General features: G+C 47.6%; 1 protein-coding gene across 1 annotated transcript; it reads left to right on the plus strand.

Annotated features, from left to right (window-relative positions):
* The first annotated feature begins 1567 nt into the window (after positions 1 to 1567).
* LOC149431283 (arylsulfatase G-like) lies at positions 1568 to 14373 on the plus strand. Its single transcript, XM_089665717.1, has 11 exons — positions 1568 to 2054; positions 2197 to 2384; positions 2620 to 2667; positions 4749 to 4866; positions 6933 to 7067; positions 7719 to 7885; positions 7957 to 8037; positions 8685 to 8793; positions 9834 to 9954; positions 10516 to 10606; positions 13464 to 14373. The coding sequence occupies exons 1-11, from the start codon at positions 1816 to 1818 to the stop codon at positions 13736 to 13738; spliced, it is 1572 nt and encodes a 523-aa protein (XP_089521843.1). The 5' UTR covers positions 1568 to 1815; the 3' UTR covers positions 13739 to 14373.
* Positions 14374 to 18858: the final 4485 nt, after the last annotated feature.

Consider the following 18858-nt stretch of genomic DNA (forward strand, 5'->3'; position numbering starts at 1 on the left):
AACCAAAACCATACACTAGTCTATGTTCCCAGACTGACAAACCTAAAGTGAAGGCAAAAAGTATACTTTATGCATCAGAAACAACGGGGGTAAGAGAGTATCAAGCCGGAAATGTAGGAGAAGAGGGAACAAGGATGGAAAGAACAAGGGGGTCTATCCATTCCTCACCCATCCGCAGCGCTGTCAGCTGAGATTTATGTACACAGCTGCGCTGAAAGGTGGTTCCAAGGTCCACAGCGAGGGGTGTTCCCTAGACTGCTATGTACTCTGAGGTTTGATTACACATCAACCAGTACAACCATCTCTTCAAAAACACCTCACATCTATAACCAAATAAATAACAGACAACTTTAGCTGCATTTGTGATATTATATAGACATCATTGGAGGGTATAATAACAGTGCTGCTGGTTTTTCGGGGACTGAGATAGTGGTTAGCTGACTCCTGACTAAGAGGAAGAAAAGATATGGCCTGGAGTACCTGGCTTTGCCTCATGTGGTCAAGTAGGTGCCATCTGATTGCAGAATGGAGGTAATCTACAAGCTGGTGAGGATCTAATTCATTTCACAACGTCTAAGCTTTAGGTGAGCATTCATGGAACATCATTGTGGGGACAGGCAGGGGTCAAGGGAAATACCCAATGCTCCTAGTTATCCTGTCCCATTCATATTCCTGTGACCTGTTTGTTGTAAGTAGGGTGAAGGAACAAGTGCTACATGAAAAAGTCTTTACGGTCATTTCATTATTAATCTGAATGTTGCTTTTGGCTTCGGGGCTGCAAGCTCATGTATTCACTAGTCACATCTGTGTTATGGCCTTTTATGTGACACAGATAATACAAACACTGGGGCAATAGATGACAGTGGGGTATACTCCTAATGCTGCCAGCTCTCATTGTGACGGTAACCAAACTCCAAGTGACTGCACAAGTCCCAGTGTCAACATCAAGGTAATGTGATTGCAAATCTCCCCCCAATAACCACATTTCCTCTGCTATAAACCAAGATTTGGGTGTACATGGCCGCCGAGTCACTTAAGCAATCCTTTCTGCATGCAAATACTTGTTGAAAATCTTTAGTCAATTATCACTTTATAGTGACTTTGTATTTGTTGTGTTCCAATATTTTGCTGCCAAGTCCCAATATGTAGTGCCCAGCTGTTATCCATCAATGGATTTGTTTAGATTGTAATTTAGGCTCAGATCTCTTCACGTGAGGGATTATGATTCAGTGAGCATCAAACCAGCATGGTCCCAAACATGTTCAAAAGACCTGAGGCGAGTGGGTCAAAGCTGACCACATTGGATGTGGATTCTAAGTCTTCCCTGTGTCTATAGTCAGGATTTCTGCACAGATATGTCCATCTAACATCTACCTGTATTGATACTATTCATCCATGTAGCGGAGCATTCTGATGGTGACTTGGTCCTTTGGGAAAAGAGGAGACTTCAGGGAGTCAGCAGGATCACTCCATGATGATATAAACACATACAGCTCTAAATAGAATCATGACAATACATTAAAATCTGTGCAAACTGTATAGATGAATTCTTCTGGCCAGTCATATAAATATACACCATTTGTGTTTTCCAGCGTTCATGACCTTCGAACGGTCAATCACAGCTTCCCTTGGAGGACACGGATGTGGCTTTCTGCAAATGAACTCCTGAGAATTCCCATACAATCCTGAAGCTGAGATTATTTTTAATCTAGGCTCATTGGTGTCATCAATTGTTGCCCAAATCCACAAGGAAAAGGAATGTACTGCTGATATTTGTCTTGGTCTTGGAGGGATATCTCACTCAATCATTGCTGAATGTTAACAATAATGATCACATTCTCCACTGCCCCGTTGACTTTATTGGTCACATTCTTTCTGTGTGCTCACTTTAACCTCTGGCTTTCAAATGCTATCTTGGAAAACAAGACTTATAAAAAGCCCAACATCATCATCATTTTAGCAGATGACATGGGATGGGGAGATCTTGGTGCAAATAATGCCACAGAGACAGCAACAACTCCAAACCTAGAGAAAATGGCTTCAAAGGGATTAAGGTAGGTGTGCCCTACCTTCTTGTTCAGCCTGTAATGTTTCTTCAGATGAATGTAAGCTTTTAATGTAGAAAGCTGAAAGTTCTGATGACAAAACCCAGTCATCAGATAGTTACTCTACATTGGAATATGGTGTTTTCCCTAGATTAGTGGATTTCCATTCTGGAGCTTCCACCTGCTCACCATCCCGGGCCTCACTACTCACTGGAAGGCTGGGAATCCGTAACGGAGTTACACACAACTTTGCCGTAACCTCCTGTGGTGGTCTTCCCCTGAATGAGACAACACTGGCAGATGTCCTAAAGGAATCTGGTTATTACACCGGTCTCATTGGTATGTTGTCATTGCATGGATTGTTCCATGTGCTTTGGGGCCCTGAGCCAAATAGCTTTATCATATGCTTAATAACATAATAGCATGTCTTTAGCATGAGCAGTTCTACTGTATCTTCCATGGGAGTGGTGATCTCTACCTTGTACAGGAATAAGTCACATGCTCAATGTTTTCACGTTTTCTGTGTGTACAATCAACATTTCCCAGCACTAAAAATCCAGTTGTTATTTTTCAGGTAAATGGCATTTAGGTCACCATGGGCCCTATCATCCAAACTCACGGGGTAAGCACCTTCTTCTTGATTTATAGGAAGTATTCATTTATCCTACTTGAGGTTTGTCCAGTGCAGGAAAATGCCTCTCATGCAGCCGGGTAACTGCATCTGGGTTGGGGCCACAGCACCTTCTGCATACAAAAGGGTCGTGATGAGCTCTTCCTGGGATTTTCAGAAGGATCCACTTTGTCCAGTTGCAGCACAAAAGCATTATATAGAGCTAAATGAAATAAATATACAGACATGTGTTTGTACCAGTATCTGGCTTTACAGGAAACAAAGTCCAGCTTCATCATCTGGTCACTGAAGTCCACCCCTCCCATGTTAAGGTTCTGGTCATGGACACAGAGGGGCTTCTCAACAAAGCAGCTGCCATGGAAATTTGGATGGTTGTGTCTGCGTGAATGGAAGACAGGATGAAAACATCCCATTTGTCCTTCCACTCACTGCGATCAATTCAACATTTTTCAAGGCTTTCTCCCCCTTCCAAAGATGGGAATTTACAAGCCGTTGGGGAAGCCCCGGCAATTAGGTTGCACGGTGTCACATATGCCAATTCTAAGATTGTACCAATGTCTACATTGTGGCACGCTTGAATAAAAATTGGCCACGTATAAGTGGTAACCCAAATGGAAAAAGGGTGACACCAAGTCCCAAACTATCTGCCACCGATGTAGTCAGAGCATCTGGGAAGGGGGGGGGGGGGGGGGGGAGGGTTGGGGGTGTGTGACTATTGTTTCCTTTGTAAATCTGAAAGTACATGTAAAGCCTGTTGCCCTCTTGGTGGCAATAAATTAGTGTGTATAAATTGCTTTGATCCACAATCCATACAAATCTTCTGTGAAAAACCGATCCAAGGGAAAAAAAAAAAAAAAATCAAGGGAGAAAAAGTTACATTTGCTGTTTCTACCAAAATTTTGGGTTGGGTAGTGAACGGGGGGGCGTTTGGGGGAGTACAGGTGCTGCAGAATTTGTGGGCTACCAATCGGAATTTGCAAGCACATCCGGAAGGATACTAGGGGCTCTAGGGGCCTGTGTGTGAATTGTTGGTGGTTGCGGGACACTACTTGTGCTCTCCACCGCACCAGCTTGTACTGCACTTATGGGACTCGCCACGTCACCAAGTGATACTGCAGTGCTGGAATGTGAAAGACCAGGATGTACTAGGCCGCTGGTGCTCGCCAGTTCACCAAAAGGTAGAGTGGCACTCAGGGATCAGGGGATTGTGACCTAGCTGTGCTTTTATTGTAAAAGTGTAGTGTTTGACCCATGGATCTGCTTTCTTTCTCTGGGACTGAATGTGCTCCCGGGAGAGAAGATTGTGTCATTTCCTCTGCAATGTAAACACAGGCACAGGCTAAGCTCTGATTGGGTACAGCTGATCAGCAGGTTCAGGACAAACATCATTGGCCTGTAGGTATACCGAATCACAACACTGCTGGGCCAGCGGGTGGCATGTGCCCCGTGTCCTCAAACGGGAGTGTAGATCACCTATTTACAGGATTTCGCACAGGGAGTCCGCTCTGTTGCAGTAAAACTGCTATACAGCAGATACTAACTGCTTAAACTAATTCATGATACTTTTGAGAATTAAGAATTTTCCTTTAGCTGGCAATAAGAGTCAAAAGATTTGGAATCTAAATCTGGGAGCAGACCCATGCACCCCTGATGTGAGGAGTTCTCTGGAATCCTCCAGCAGCATGGTTCACAGAACACACATGATGAGGTTCGGTAGTAGCTCACCTATTGCTTGGATTTGGATCATTCTAGAAGTGGTTCTGCTTCTTTCTATACACTCACGAATAGAACGTATAATCTCTTTCCTGCTGACACCTAATACTTACATCCAGGGAGTTGGGAGGTGTACAGACACTACAATTTGTCAGGGCACCTTACAAACGCATGTTGCCATCGATACCTGTGAGATGACTAATGGCTCCTTACCCCAGTATGGGGCAGCACTGTGCACTGATCTCCTAAGGCTCCATCCTGAAGAAGGTTCTATATTGCTGCACCCAGTTATCACATGTGAGGGAAGGACACCAGTGAGGTCCCTGTCCCTGGCTGACATTTCTGCTTCCTCTTCTCAGGCTTTCATTTCTACTATGGAATCCCATACAGTAACGACATGGGCTGCTCAGACACAGCCGGGTACAACCTTCCACCCTGCCCACCTTGTCCTTGGAGCCTGCAAGAGACACGATACAGGTAATATATAGTGACTGTGTCTTCCCTCTTCTCAGTGTCATATATGATGATTGCACATGGAAGAGTCAGTCCAAAGCTCATGTCACCCAACACATTGCCTGTCTGGATGTCAGTACCAAGTAATATAGGAACAGTGAGAACAGCAAACATTGTCTTCTACAAATAGCTGCGTGTGCGTGTACAATGCTACCTGCTCTCCATCCTTCCACATAACATACAGAAAAGCTGCACTTACCTGCCTTCATGTCTGAAGCCACTGATGGAGCACATAATCTAAAGGTGCTGAATAAATATATCCCAGGTGGGAATGTTCCAGAGAGAACACAGGATGAGGAACACAGAGACATGACCTCACACTGCGGGAGGAAAGTACTAAACTAACTGTAGATAGCATGACTTTACAGAAATAGTAGTTGATGTTTGGAGTCAGTCAACAGCAAGTGGCTTCCAACATGCTAGGAACCAACATAGTTCTATACTCAAAATTAACCAAGAAAAAGGAAGGGAAATACAATACATGTGGAATGGATGGACCGCTTGGTCTTTATTCTGCCATCACTTTTCAGTTTCTATGTGTAAGTGTCACGTACCTGATAGAAGTCTGAATTGACGAGGTCGGCCTCTCTTGTATCTCCAACCCAAGCCCCACTGAAGGTGAAACAGATGGTGCCGAGGGACAGGAGGAACACGGGTGCCTGCGGATATGGATTGTGGAACTTGCAGCTGGTGATGTAACCTCGGTAAATCAGATAGGGCATCCAGTCAGGAACAGAGGAGATGCCAGAACGGCAAGCTGAAGTTAAGGAGGCACTCCACTGGAACTGCAAGATCTGGGCACGTGGCTTGCTGGAACTTCTGATAAGCGTGAGGCCAGAACACACCATGACAACCAGAGCTGATGTAATGACAGCCAGGACAGGCACTCGGCAGGACTGTAGAGCCAAACTGGAGCCGGAAGCGTAGTCAGAGTAATAGCCAGGGTCAGCAACGAGCAGGCGATGAGGTACCGGAACATCAGACAGGGACGAGGTCAGGAGGAAGCCAGGATCAGAAACCGATCAGCAGAAGCATAAACAGGATCCAAGAGCAGGTCGATGGGAAGCCGGGTCAGCAACTGATACACACCGGATACAGCAGGAAGTTAGCTGAAGAACAGTCAGCACGGACTGGGAGTCAGAGCCTCCTTTAAATAGTTTGTCTGGCACCAGAAACAGTGGGCAGGCTCCCGCGTGTGTGCACCTCTGTGCGCCCATGTTTGCGCACATACGCGAGCCTATGCTCATTTCTATTAGCCAGTTGCCATACAGGAATTCTCTTGCAGTAAGATTACATGGTGAGGAGAACTATGTTCATATGATTTTGGCCTCTGGAAGATCAGAAGGTTAAGAGAACATGGGTCATGTGATGACTTCTGTTTCCTGCAATACTACAACCACTATTCTTATTACAATGACACCAACGATCAGACATTCCTTTCACTAACACCATCTATGGGACCCCATTGTTCTCAATGACACTAACAACCAGGCACCATTCTGCCCACTGACACCATGATCAGGCACCACTCTGCCCACTGACACCATGATCAGGCACCATTCTGCCCACTGACACCATGATCAGGCACCATTCTGCCCACTGACACCATGATCAGGCACCATTCTGCCCACTGACACCATGATCAGGCACCATTCTGCCCACTGACACCATGATCAGGCACCATTCTGCCCACTGACACCATGATCAGGCACCATTCTGCACAAAGACATCACCTTTAAGATATCATTCTTTTCACTGACTCCAATGAATTTGTACCATACCTCACCAACAATGAGGCTTTATTCTTCCTAATGATACCCTCTGTGGGTTGTACGAAGAGTGTAAGCTCCTCTGGCACAGAGACGGATGTGACTGGCTCAGTGTTCTCTGTATAGCGCTGCGGTATATGTCAGAGCTATATAAATGTATAATAATGAAGTGAGAGATGACAGTAAGAATATGTGGAGTTGGAGTGGATACAGTCCGGGACAGAATATGAGATATATTCAGTTAAATGTTTGTTTTTGCAGGTCTGTGGGTGGATGTAACACAAAGCTGGGATTACCACTGATGGAAAACTCTCGGATTTTGGATCAGCCGGTGGATTTAAACAGCTTGGCCAGCAGATATGCAGACAGGGCCACGGAGTTCATCAGAGATGCCAAGTCAGTGATTACTGCATTACTAGCAAATACAGAGCAAATGCGGGGTCCGGGGGGAGAGCGGATACAGCGAATGCGGGGTCCGGGGGGAGAGCGGATACAGCGAATGCGGGGTCCGGGGGGAGAGCGGATACAGCGAATGCGGGGTCCGGGGGGAGAGCGGATACAGCGAATGCGGGGTCCGGGGGGAGAGCGGATACAGCGAATGCGGGGTCCGGGGGGAGAGCGGATACAGCGAATGCGGGGTCCGGGGGGAGAGCGGATACAGCGAATGCGGGGTCCGGGGGGAGAGCGGATACAGCGAATGCGGGGTCCGGGGGGAGAGCGGATACAGCGAATGCGGGGTCCGGGGGGAGAGCGGATACAGCGAATGCGGGGTCCGGGGGGAGCGGATACAGCGAATGCGGGGTCCGGGGGGAGCGGATATAGCGAATGCGGGGTCCGGGGGGAGTGGATATAGTGAATGCGGGGTCCGGGGGGAGCGGATACAGCGAATGCGGGGTACAGGGTTTAGTAATACTAATTTAGGCCCACTGTGTCTCCAGCGAACCAGGTGAAGTATCAGAATAATGGGGCCTTCATCTGACTCACAATGACAAACTCAAGAACCAGCAATAAGAGTGCCCTCTTAGGTCTACTTTCCTCTCTGTCTAGGGCTCGGGGGATGTCGTACTTCCTGTATGTGGCCCTTGCACATATGCACGTTCCCCTGGCAGTCGGTCCTACCAGGACACCATACAAGGACAGCATGCAGGAGATGGACTGGCTGATCGGACAGATAATAGATAATGTTGACCACAACACTCTGGTCTGGTTTACAGGTACTAAAGAAAGACCAGGTCCTCCTCCCATGTCACTAGCCATGTAATACAGCTCTATTCCTGTTCCCCAGGTGACAACGGACCCTGGGCGGAGAAGTGTGACCTTGCAGGAAGTACAGGACCGTATACAGGAGCATGGCAAACAGCACACGGTAATGAGGACAAACTAAGAGCAAAAACAGAAGATAGTGATAGGCCTGCAGTAGGTGAAGAGAGATTTTATGGGTGACGGCAACACATGTTCCTATATATCTGCTGGGAGAGTGATAGGCCTTCAATAGGTGGAGATGTACCATGGCACCGATAAGATCCCAAGTAGACAACCTGCTCCACCAAACTGAAAGATATAATGTGGTGAAAGCCACAGATGGTCCAAAGAATCTGCAAGGACAGACATAAGCCCCAGTGACACAATCTCAGGCTGAAGCAACACTCTGGACTGGTGTTTTCATTAGATCTATGGGGGCAGGTTCTAGAAGCCCATGGTGGTCTACCATCACATACAAATATAAGATAAGAACCACCCTTAAGACTCTGATATTCTGAGGTACTTTATTGGTTCATCCATAATGGACATCCAGTCATAGAATCTAGTATCAGGCATCCTTTTCATAAAGCCACATGGTGGTGAAAGCCATAAGGAGTAGTTGGTTTCTCTGGGTGGAGATACTATGGCTGTAGATCTATTACAGATAATCACATGAAGTAACTGAGTAGAGCACAATTTGGAGTGCAGTTCTTATCCTTTTACATTCAATATATGACAGATTGCACTTCATGCAAAGTCTTCTCATCCCAGGTGGTAGCGCAGCAAAACAGACAACATGGGAAGGTGGCCATCGTGTCCCCACCATTGTGTACTGGCCAGAGGTGGTTCCAGAAAACAGGACAAGCTCTGCCCTGCTGAGGTAAGTGAAGGCTCCAGGATCACCCTTATCTAATTCCAAACACCCAGCAGAACCTGCAAGTATGTGGGTCTAAATATCTCTCCAGCAAGGAAACTATTTCAGGTGTAAGGAGCAGTGTGCTGACTAGAAGAGTCATAGTGGAACTCTAGCCAAACACAAAAGGCCTGAGCAGAGGATCCCACCACAATACACTACTGCAGCCCCGGGTTACCTGCTTCTGGTGGAATAAACAAGTAGTGTACTGAGATGACTCAGCTGTAAAGTGTTCATGTCGGTTTGTATCCCGACACCATTTGTCACCTATGCCGACACAACTGCATCACAACATATCTGACACAAACCATGGATCTCACAGAGGTGTAGAATGTAGAAAGTCATGTGTCTTCTAGCTCCAGCACAGGCGACAATGGAACCCGGGTGAGGGAGGAACTACACTCAGCAAAAGTATCTGAAAACGTTTTATCTGATCTGGAACATGCTTGAACTGAACCTTCCAGAACTGAGTGATTTGGAACATAGACTTTGAACCATGTCCTCAGTTACTGAATAAATATCACCCCAGCACATAATGACCACAGCCAGCTCCACCACAATCAATAGAAAGTGTTCCCATTCACATCACAGCTCCCAGTATTTGAGAATCCAATATCCTATTGTCATCATTGTCCATGATAATCATGGTTGGGACTTGAATCAGCAACCCTAGTACTGCCAGGTGACAGTGCTAACCACCTCGCCACTGTGCTGCCCCTAATAATAGAGTGCCTGAAGGTCAGAATAATGGCAGTGAGAGCTGATTGGCCACTGATGACAGACATATGCTGCCTCAGTCATTATTGATTACGGGAAGCTTCTTACCTGACAACCCATTTGGTGGCTCCTCTCCATGAGTCAGCTAAGGTCACATAATAGGTTGATGATGCCTACTGGGAAATTGTAGTCAAACTGTTCCGCCATATGTTCTATAAAACATCTGTCTCTGTGTGGGACTAACAATGCATCTTCCACAATGAGAAATGTCCTGGCTCTTTTTCTTCTAGCATGCTGGACATTTTCCCCACAATAGTAAGTCTGGCAAATGGCACTCTTCCAGCCAATCGGCAGTTTGACGGTATAGACATCTCTGCGATCCTCTGTGGAAGGGCACAAACAGGACACCAGGTAGGTGCTGGCAGTATGGGAGGCAGATTCTGGGAACATTGGATGAGGTCAGTGAGTCTCTGAAAGTCAGAGATGACGCACATCAGCCACGGGGCCACAGAGTGTCTCATCTCTCCAGCTGCTTCAGGTTATAGATAGATCACAGGCATCAAACACTCCATGAGCTCAGCTTTCTTTGAAGATCTCTCAGCCAGACATAGAGCATGGGGTTCAGTCTGTATTCCTTGGACGCCTCAAATGGCACCTGCAGATGAAGCCAGGCCTTTTAGCTGAGCCCAGTCATCGAAATCATAAACTTGGTCCAGTCAAAACTGCTGGGTGATCTGATGTAATCCCCATCATGTGTCAGTCACTGTATACAAATGTGCAAACATATGACAACCAATCAGATGCAGACTATAGGTGGCATACATTTTCAGGCTGGAGTCCCTATGATCTGCAATGATCAGCAGCTAGTGGCTTGTCTCAAATTTGGCATCAGCTGTCAGTGCTGCTCTGCAGGATATAAATGTGGCAGGAAAACTCTCTCATACAAATGATATTTGTGATTTTCTTCTGTAGATCCTTTATCATCCCAACAGCGGAGCAGGAGGGCAGTATGGAGACATAGAAGCAATTCGGTTGGGTCCATACAAGGCTTTTTATACCACAGGTATGGTTTAGAATAGAGTAAAAGGAAAAACCTTGTCTCACTTTTGATAGAGTAATGGTTAGAACCCATCAGGTCCCCCCCCCTCCACTTGTCTCAAAAGGGGAAATTTCCTTCATTTTCTGTCCCTTAGCCACAACAGGAAGTGTGAAACAGTCCTCCAAAGACAGGGAAGATGTGGTTGTCACCAGAACTAGTGTCCCCATTAGAAGTGCTTCCCTCTTTTTCAGATTAGGGGACACCTCACAATTATGAACGTTCTTTAAGTTTAAATTGTAAACACGAGAGAGAGCGAGAGAGAGAGAGACTCTCCCTAACAGGGATACAGACAGCAATTAAAGCTCGACAGGTTCTCCACTCCATCCATAATGGGGGGGGGGGTTAGCCATACCAAAGGGTGGGTTTTACTAATGCCATTGTTGTCCTCACCATAAAACCCTTTTCTTAGCATCCTTCGAGAGACACAGGATTCTTTATCCATTGGGAGATTTTGCCGTCTGCAGCAGTATTGGACACTAAAAGTAAACACATCAAATTGGAAGCCGGAACGATAATCTCTCCCACAACCAGCATGCTGTCTGTAGCATGCAGTACCATGAGCAATGGCCATAAGCAGCAAACACAAAAATCCCATTTTCCCCATCATCCATTGAGGGGTACAGGATTCTTATAGGCAAATAACACAGTCCAAAGAGTCTAACAAGGAAAAAGAATTGTTGTCAACTCACAAAGCCAGCTGCAACACTTTACTGCCAAAGCTAGCACTGGCTGAGAATGAGACATTTATCTGGTAAAAAACTTAGACCATGTGCCAGCCGTAAAAACCTGGGAAATGTGCAAGAAGTACTTTAGATCCTTTGGACCAAAGGCTTGAATAACAGTCTGGTTCTGCAATCCATTGACCGATTCACTGGTGGATTCATCAGACAGCACAGATCTGAGGCTGGAGTGTCAGCAGTTTTTCTGCAAGAGATAAACACAAGTGTCAGAGAGGTGTCAGAGAGCTGTCCAAGACCTGCCCCAGAGACCCCAGATGATGGGTTGAAACCAATAACACCTTCTGCAGGATCTGGGCAGCTCCACAGTCTTGCAAAGCTTTTATAGTAATTGACATGTTGTCCTCCAAGGCCACCTGAGGGTCTTGGAAATGCAACAAAGCCAGGAGTGGAGGCAGCACCTTGTTGAACAAAAAGGTATAGAAGAGAATCTTAAAACAAAGGCTACAAATCGGGAACTCCATCCAAAACTTGTGGCTGTGAATGAACACATTGAGGGCCTTACTGTCCAGGATAGAACAGATACCCCCACAAAGGGCATATAGAGAAAGGCCTTTTGGAAGCCTGTCCCACCATCCACGCTAGTGTTAAGCAAATGATTGGTATCCAACAACACATAAAACATAGAATTCAACATAAGAACCATCTGGTTTTTAACATCTACCAGCTGATGCTCATCTGCCAAATCTTGTTGGTAGGATTTGGACCGATTGTTGAGAGTCTAGGCCACTAATGCTAGAATTGCTAATGCATTGCAGAACCAGAGAGTATAAATATAGATTAGGACTAGGCCTCAAAATATTTGTCCACGGGATCCCTTAAATAAGGAGCACCAATGAGGTCTAAGTGAGAACAGTCTTTTAGGGTCTTAGCAGACCTTATAGATGAACTCATCAAATAAAGGGTGCTGAAGAAGATATGAACAAACCACTGGGGCTTATTGGAGCCAAGGCCATGCACTGAGGTAGCAGAATGGACAGGTTAATTCTCCAACTTCAGAATTATGCCAATGACATCAATTAGAGAGGAAAAACTTTTCTTCTACCTGGAGTTAGTTTTCTCAGGTAAAAGCAAGGAAGTGGGTTTGCTATCACTAATGCCTTGTTCAAACAACAGGTGGGTAGTAAGAAGTGGACACAAGCCTCTGCTCCATTCGGCCCACAGATGTCCACTCAGCTTCCTGACAAATAGAGGGCAGGCTCAAAATATATGCATTCTTGAACCCTGCAAAGGACCTCAGCATCACTTTGCTAGGCACTACCACTCATGCTGCTGCTGGTGGGAAAACAAGATTTGAATGCTCATAAACAGAGAGCACCAGAAAAATTATCACACAATTCACCCTATAGCCCAAAAAAATGAAGGGAACTCCTGACAGGGTGTCTGGCCTGCACTGCCCACTAGCAAAGCAAGCGTTTGAAGACTGGGTCATAGTGCCAAACCAGAAGTGACAGCTCAGCAAGACCTGAAAGGTACTTTGAAGCACACTTCCAGGCTCACCCTACATAGACACTGAACTGGGTGTTGCAGTGACAGCCACAAGTGCAACACCTAGGAACAACTGTGCTCACAGGATACCCCCAAACTAGGTAGGCCTAGTCCAAAGCCACCAAGAAATCAACAAGAGGGACTTGAATGACCATCTGTCTCTTAGCTCTGTGTATCTCTTTTTAAGAACACTAGCAAAAACTGAAGCATGCTGGTCATGGGAGGGGTCTCCAGTTTTATTCCTTGTAGTGTTGGTTCTTCCACAACGTGGCAGGATAACCCAGATATGAATCATGTGTTCCTCCATGGGTGATAGAGAGCTAAACATATGGAAATCAATCCCATAACACCTGTACGGCACCAATGGCAGAGTTCTTTGGCCAGACAGCTACATTTTTACAGACTGCTGCTAACCAACAGCTATTCACCTCCCCCCCCCCTTCACTGAGAAAAACCAGCAACAACATATATTATTAGGAAAATGGCTGGTCCTCAGGGATTTCATATATTCTGTGGTATCTAATAATTGTATCAGATCCATGGCCAACCCTCAGAGACGTACTGCTTGTGATTGTCATACACTGAATGTATTCTAGGTGGAGCATTGAGCTGTGATGGGAAGATCGGACCTGAGCGACATCATAACCCTCCTTTAGTTTTTAACATTGAGCGTGATCCACAGGAAGAGACACCCCTGGAGACAAGCAGCAAAGAGTTTCAGCAAGTGCTGCCAATGATCAAGGAAGCCATTTCTGCAATTCACCAAAATGTCCGCAAAGACAATGTGTCCACAGCTGACTATTCCCAGGACAGGTCTGCCATATTGTGCTGTAACCCCCAGCATATTGTGTGCCGCTGTACAGAGCCATGAACAAGGTTCACCACCTTCTACTTCCTGCTGTGTAATTAAACAGAGATCTTCTCTAGAATATCATTTGATCACCCGTGAGGAAACCAGCAGAATGTTCCACCTCTAGAACTTCAGATGTTCAGCACAGCAGAGAATCCTGGAAGGGGGTTCATCATCCTGAGTGCTGGAACAAGGTATGCACATCATCACTACACATCTCCAGGAGTCCGGACAAGTTCTCTACATCAGCCTTCTTCAACCAGGGGGCCCAGGCACCCTGGGGTGACTTGAGGTTTCTTGAGGGGTTACTTGGCAAAATGTCTAAAATTGCCCAAAATGTGTATACAAGACAGCGGGTGGCACAAGACAGCCTTTTAGTTACACAAAGCCACAGGTTTTCATTGTGCACCATTAGGACCTTCAAGCCGCCGGTATCCTGACCACCAAGGGCATCATCAGTTGTAAGTAGGATGTCAGCTGCCTGCACAGCATCCTAGTTTGACCCTCCGTGCCCCCTCTATCAGTGCTGGGGTTGTATCAGCTCAGTGATGGAGAAATACCCAAGAGAGAAGGGAAACACTAGAATATTAGTCAGTACCAGTGTGAAAAAGTGTATTTACTTTGGAAGAATAAATCCCTTCTAGTGTTGGGCGTCCTATGTGTATGGATGTTGCTGTGTTATAGAAAACTATCAGGAGTAGTGTTTTTTTGTTTTTGTTTTTTTACACATTTTGAATGGGGTGCCTCAAGATTGTCCATAATTTTAGAGGGTCCCTTGCCTAAAAAAAGATTGAGAACTACTAATCTACATTATCAGTGTGCATCCCTTAGGTCACAGGACCAGGTAGGTACAGCATTAAAAAAAAAAAAAAAGAAAAAAAAAAGTGTTCTCCTCGTGCACAAACATGGTATGGTAGGACAGGTATGATCATTAATGCTGTGCCTTCTAGTCCTGGGACATGGAAGGCACATCATTATTGTCCACCATCCTGGTCCTAGGACACAGAAATCATGCAGTCATGGTCCATCCTCCTGGTGCCGGTACAAGGCAGACACGTCATCACTGTCCATCCTCCTGGTCCCGGGACAAGGCAGGTCATCACTGTCCATCCTCCCGGTCCCGGGACAAGGCAGGTCATCACTGTCCATCCTCCCGGTCCCGGGACAAGGCAGACACGTCATCACTGTCCATCCTCCCGGTCCCGGGACAAGGCAGACACGTCATCACTGTCCATCCTCCCGGTCCCGGGACAAGGCAGACACGTCATCACTGTCCATCCTCCCGGTCCCGGGACAAGGCAGACACGTCATCACTGTCCATCCTCCCGGTCCCGGGACAAGGCAGACACGTCATCACTGTCCATCCTCCCGGTCCCGGGACAAGGCAGGCACGTCATCACTGTCCATCCTCCCGGTCCCGGGACAAGGCAGACACGTCATCACTGTCCATCCTCCCGGTCCCGGGACAAGGCAGGCACGTCATCACTGTCCATCCTCCCGGTCCCGGGACAAGGCAGGTCATCACTGTCCATCCTCCCGGTCCCGGGACAAGGCAGGCACGTCATCACTGTCCATCCTCCCGGTCCCGGGACAAGGCAGGTCATCACTGTCCATCCTCCCGGTCCCGGGACAAGGCAGGTCATCACTGTCCATCCTCCCGGTCCCGGGACAAGGCAGGTCATCACTGTCCATCCTCCCGGTCCCGGAACAAGGCAGGCAGGTCATCACTGTCCATCCTCCCGGTCCCGGGACAAGGCAGGCACGTAATCACTGTCCACCCTCCTAGTCCTGGAACATGGAAGGCTCATGGGAGAGGCAGAGATAAACACTATTACAGGGAAATCTCCCCATTGTGGGAGGGGAAGATACACAAACTACGGTGGGGGGAATCTTACCATTGTGGGAGGGACTGGATATTTTTGTACTTACTGCCAACTATCTCTCAGCATTCTTAGAGTCATACACAGGAAAATTGGACATAAGTAGACAATTGTGACTGGCCTAATATTACCTATCCTACTTGCACCATGCCTCAGTCCTGTGGTGAAGCAGTGCCCATAATATAGTCCTAGACACGCAGGGGTGGGACCTGTATCCATCAATGAATTCCAACAAATGGATTTTACAAGATCCCATATTCATTCTTGTTGATTGAGAAAGACAGGAATTCAGTGAAGATCAATATGTCCAAAAACAGTCCAACTGAGGGCTGGGCAACAGCAACAAAACACGAATAGGCCCACAGAAAAACAACTGAAACTGGGCACTGCCTGCAGCACAGGGAGACTGCAAGTGCAGAGACATTGACCTTCGATGGTGCTATAGGCCACATGCTGGTTCAGGCCTATTAAAAGTCCAGGATTTGTCCCACAGAATTTCCCAAGAGGGAAAAAAAAAAAACTCTTCTAGGAATGTAGACTAAGGTTTTACCATCAATTTGGAATTGCCTCCATCCCTCAGAACCTGGGCTTCAAAAGCAATACCGTAGGACAAGGAGCCTTGCAGCAGGGTGACAGATTGGTCCTTGAGATATAAAAAAAAATTTGGAAGACCAAATGAGAGTCTGCCAAGAGTCAGAGTACCATACGTGCCTGGGCCAGACAGGATCACCGCAATGTCCTTCATCTGAATGTAGAGCAGTGGTTCTCAACCTTTCTAATGCCGCGACCCCTTAATACAGTTCCTCATGTTGTGGTGACCCCCAACCATAAAATTATTTTCGTTGCTACTTCATAACTGTAATTTTGCAGTGGGAGGAGTAGTGCCATGTCATTGGTGTCAGCGGGAGGAATAGTGCCCCGTCATTGGGGTCAGTGGGGGGACGAATAGTGCCCCATCGTTGGGGTCAGTGGGGGGACGAATAGTGCCCCATCGTTGGGGTCAGTGGGGGGACGAATAGTGCCCCATCGTTGGGGTCAGTGGGGGGACGAATAGTGCCCCATCGTTGGGGTCAGTGGGGGGACGAATAGTGCCCCATCGTTGGGGTCAGTGGGGGGACGAATAGTGCCCCATCGTTGGGGTCAGTGGGGGGACGAATAGTGCCCCATCGTTGGGGTCAGTGGGGGGACGAATAGTGCCCCATCGTTGGTGTCAGTGGGGGGACGAATAGTGCCCCATCATTGGTATTAGTGACACCAATGATGGGGCACTATTCCTCCCACTGACACCAATGATACTTACCTTGCTGACCCCTGCTCCAGCCTGGGCTCGCTCGCTCCCTCCCTCTCCCATGGTACAGACACTTACCGGTCAGATGTCTTCCTTCTCCGGCTGCTCTCCTCTTCTTCACTCGCTCGATCTTCGCGGTGCCGCTCGGCTCCTCCTTTCCAAGCTCCACCTCCTCGCCGGTGATTGGCCGCCTGTGTGCCTCTCCTGAGCTACAGTTCCGGCGGCCAATCACCGACGAGGAAGGATTGATCCCGGGGGTGTGTCCAGATGACAGGGACGGCATGTCATCCCGCCCACACCTGGAGACGGATCAAGGAGCGGTGTCTCGGTTCCTAAGGCCATCGGAAATATGTGTTTTCCGATGGTCTTAGGGGACCCCTGGGAAAGTGTTGTTCGACCCCCAAAGGGGTCGCGACCCCCAGGTTGAGAACCGCTGATGTAGAGGATGGAGTTTTAGGAGAGGAAAAGCATAGATCAGATTCCATGGAGCCATCAGAGCACCCACTGCTTCCTCTAGAGAATTCCTTTACGTGAAGATAACTCTGTCCAGTCTATTGTTGAACCTTGAGGTCAGTAGGTCCATGTCCAGCAACCCTCATATGTGACAGATTGTAGAACACCTCCCCAGGGTCCAGGTGCTGAGACTGGACTCAGCACTGGTAAGAGCTACAGACTAATGTTCAAGTTTTAAAAGTGGTGCCCAACAGATCATTAATGACCAACACAGTCTCCATAAATGTGCAAGGGATAGCAGAAGACCGCACCTCCTGTGTAGGCTCCTCTATTGTGGATTTAAGGGGCAGAGACTTTATGGATCAGGGCTCAGAGGAGAAGGCTGCAAGCAGATTAGAGAAGGATTCTGCAGGGGAAGGTGTGGAAAGTAAGGCCTTTGTGGTCAAATCCTGCAGGACTGCTGTGAAATCTTCCCAGGATAGGACAGAAGAGGCCACCATGCTGGACGGGGCTGGGGAAGAATCAGATGAGGGTATAGACTGCAGCACAAGGCAAAATTACAGTCCATCTATGTCAGGCACCACATGAAGTTTTAATGGACTTTGAGCTGGGGATACCAGCTGAACCCTCCTGTCTATGGTTAAGATGAGTTGCATTGTAGGGAGTGTACCTGTCTGCTGGGTATTGATAGGGTCAGGGGGTCCAAGGTCACTGTAGGTGGGTAGTAGAGACTTACTGAGTGTCATTATATACTTTGGAGAAGGTGCTTCCTCAGCGCTGAATGGTGGATAAAGTGCACAACACACTATTCAGCAGACGTGACCACACGATCCCTCAGCATTAACCACTTCTGCTTCTATTCATCAGAATGTGGGATCTTTAATTAGGGCCCACAGAACCAAATAAAGAGGCAACTCCCAGTGCACGCCCCCTATAGCCTTCTCAGACAGGGCCACACCTGGCCACATCTGGGGCTCTGCCACGCCTCTGGACCTCTGCGGCTAAACACTGGAGGGCACCCCAACACAGAGCCCAGTACACACACGTGCCAGGTGCCCCCCACAATCACTCAGTCCATGGGGACTGGATATGACCTTCAAAATGATTACTGCAGATACACCAATCTGGAGTCTGTGCAAGGAGAGAGCGGCTCGGCAGCATGTAGAAGGGATTTGGACTTGGGGGGAAAAAGCAAGCAGAAATTGTCGGATTTCAAAGCCATTTATCCCCCATAGGACACTAGCAAAAACTGAGTCATGCTGGGAGTAGGAGGAGTTACACGGGGTTTGTTTGCCAGTGTCCAATCCTCCTTAAAGTAGGAGTAATACCCGGCAGACTTCCTGTGTTCCTCGATGGGGGAGGGGCAGAGACACACTATACAGATCTGCAATGCTTTCCTCTGAATGAAGGCGGGCAGAGCCATTTGATGGGGGAGGGGCAGACACACACTATACAGATCTGCAATGCTTTCCTCTGAATGAAGGCGGGCGGAGCCATTTGATGGGGGAGGGGCAGAGACA

This window comes from Staurois parvus, unplaced genomic scaffold (assembly GCF_062004578.1).
Source record: "Staurois parvus isolate SC_StPar_1 unplaced genomic scaffold, SC_StPar_1.0 ptg002304l, whole genome shotgun sequence".
In the NCBI taxonomy this organism is placed as follows: domain Eukaryota; kingdom Metazoa; phylum Chordata; class Amphibia; order Anura; family Ranidae; genus Staurois; species Staurois parvus.

Excerpts from the sequence above, each read along its gene's own strand:
- LOC149431283 (XM_089665717.1), top strand. The coding sequence starts at position 1,816 with ATGTTAACAATAATGATCACATTCTCCACTGCCCCGTTGACTTTATTG. Across the intron at positions 2,668-4,748 it reads CTATCATCCAAACTCACGGG|GCTTTCATTTCTACTATGGA; the intron begins GTAAGCACCTTC and ends TCCTCTTCTCAG. Across the intron at positions 4,867-6,932 it reads CTGCAAGAGACACGATACAG|GTCTGTGGGTGGATGTAACA; the intron begins GTAATATATAGT and ends TTGTTTTTGCAG.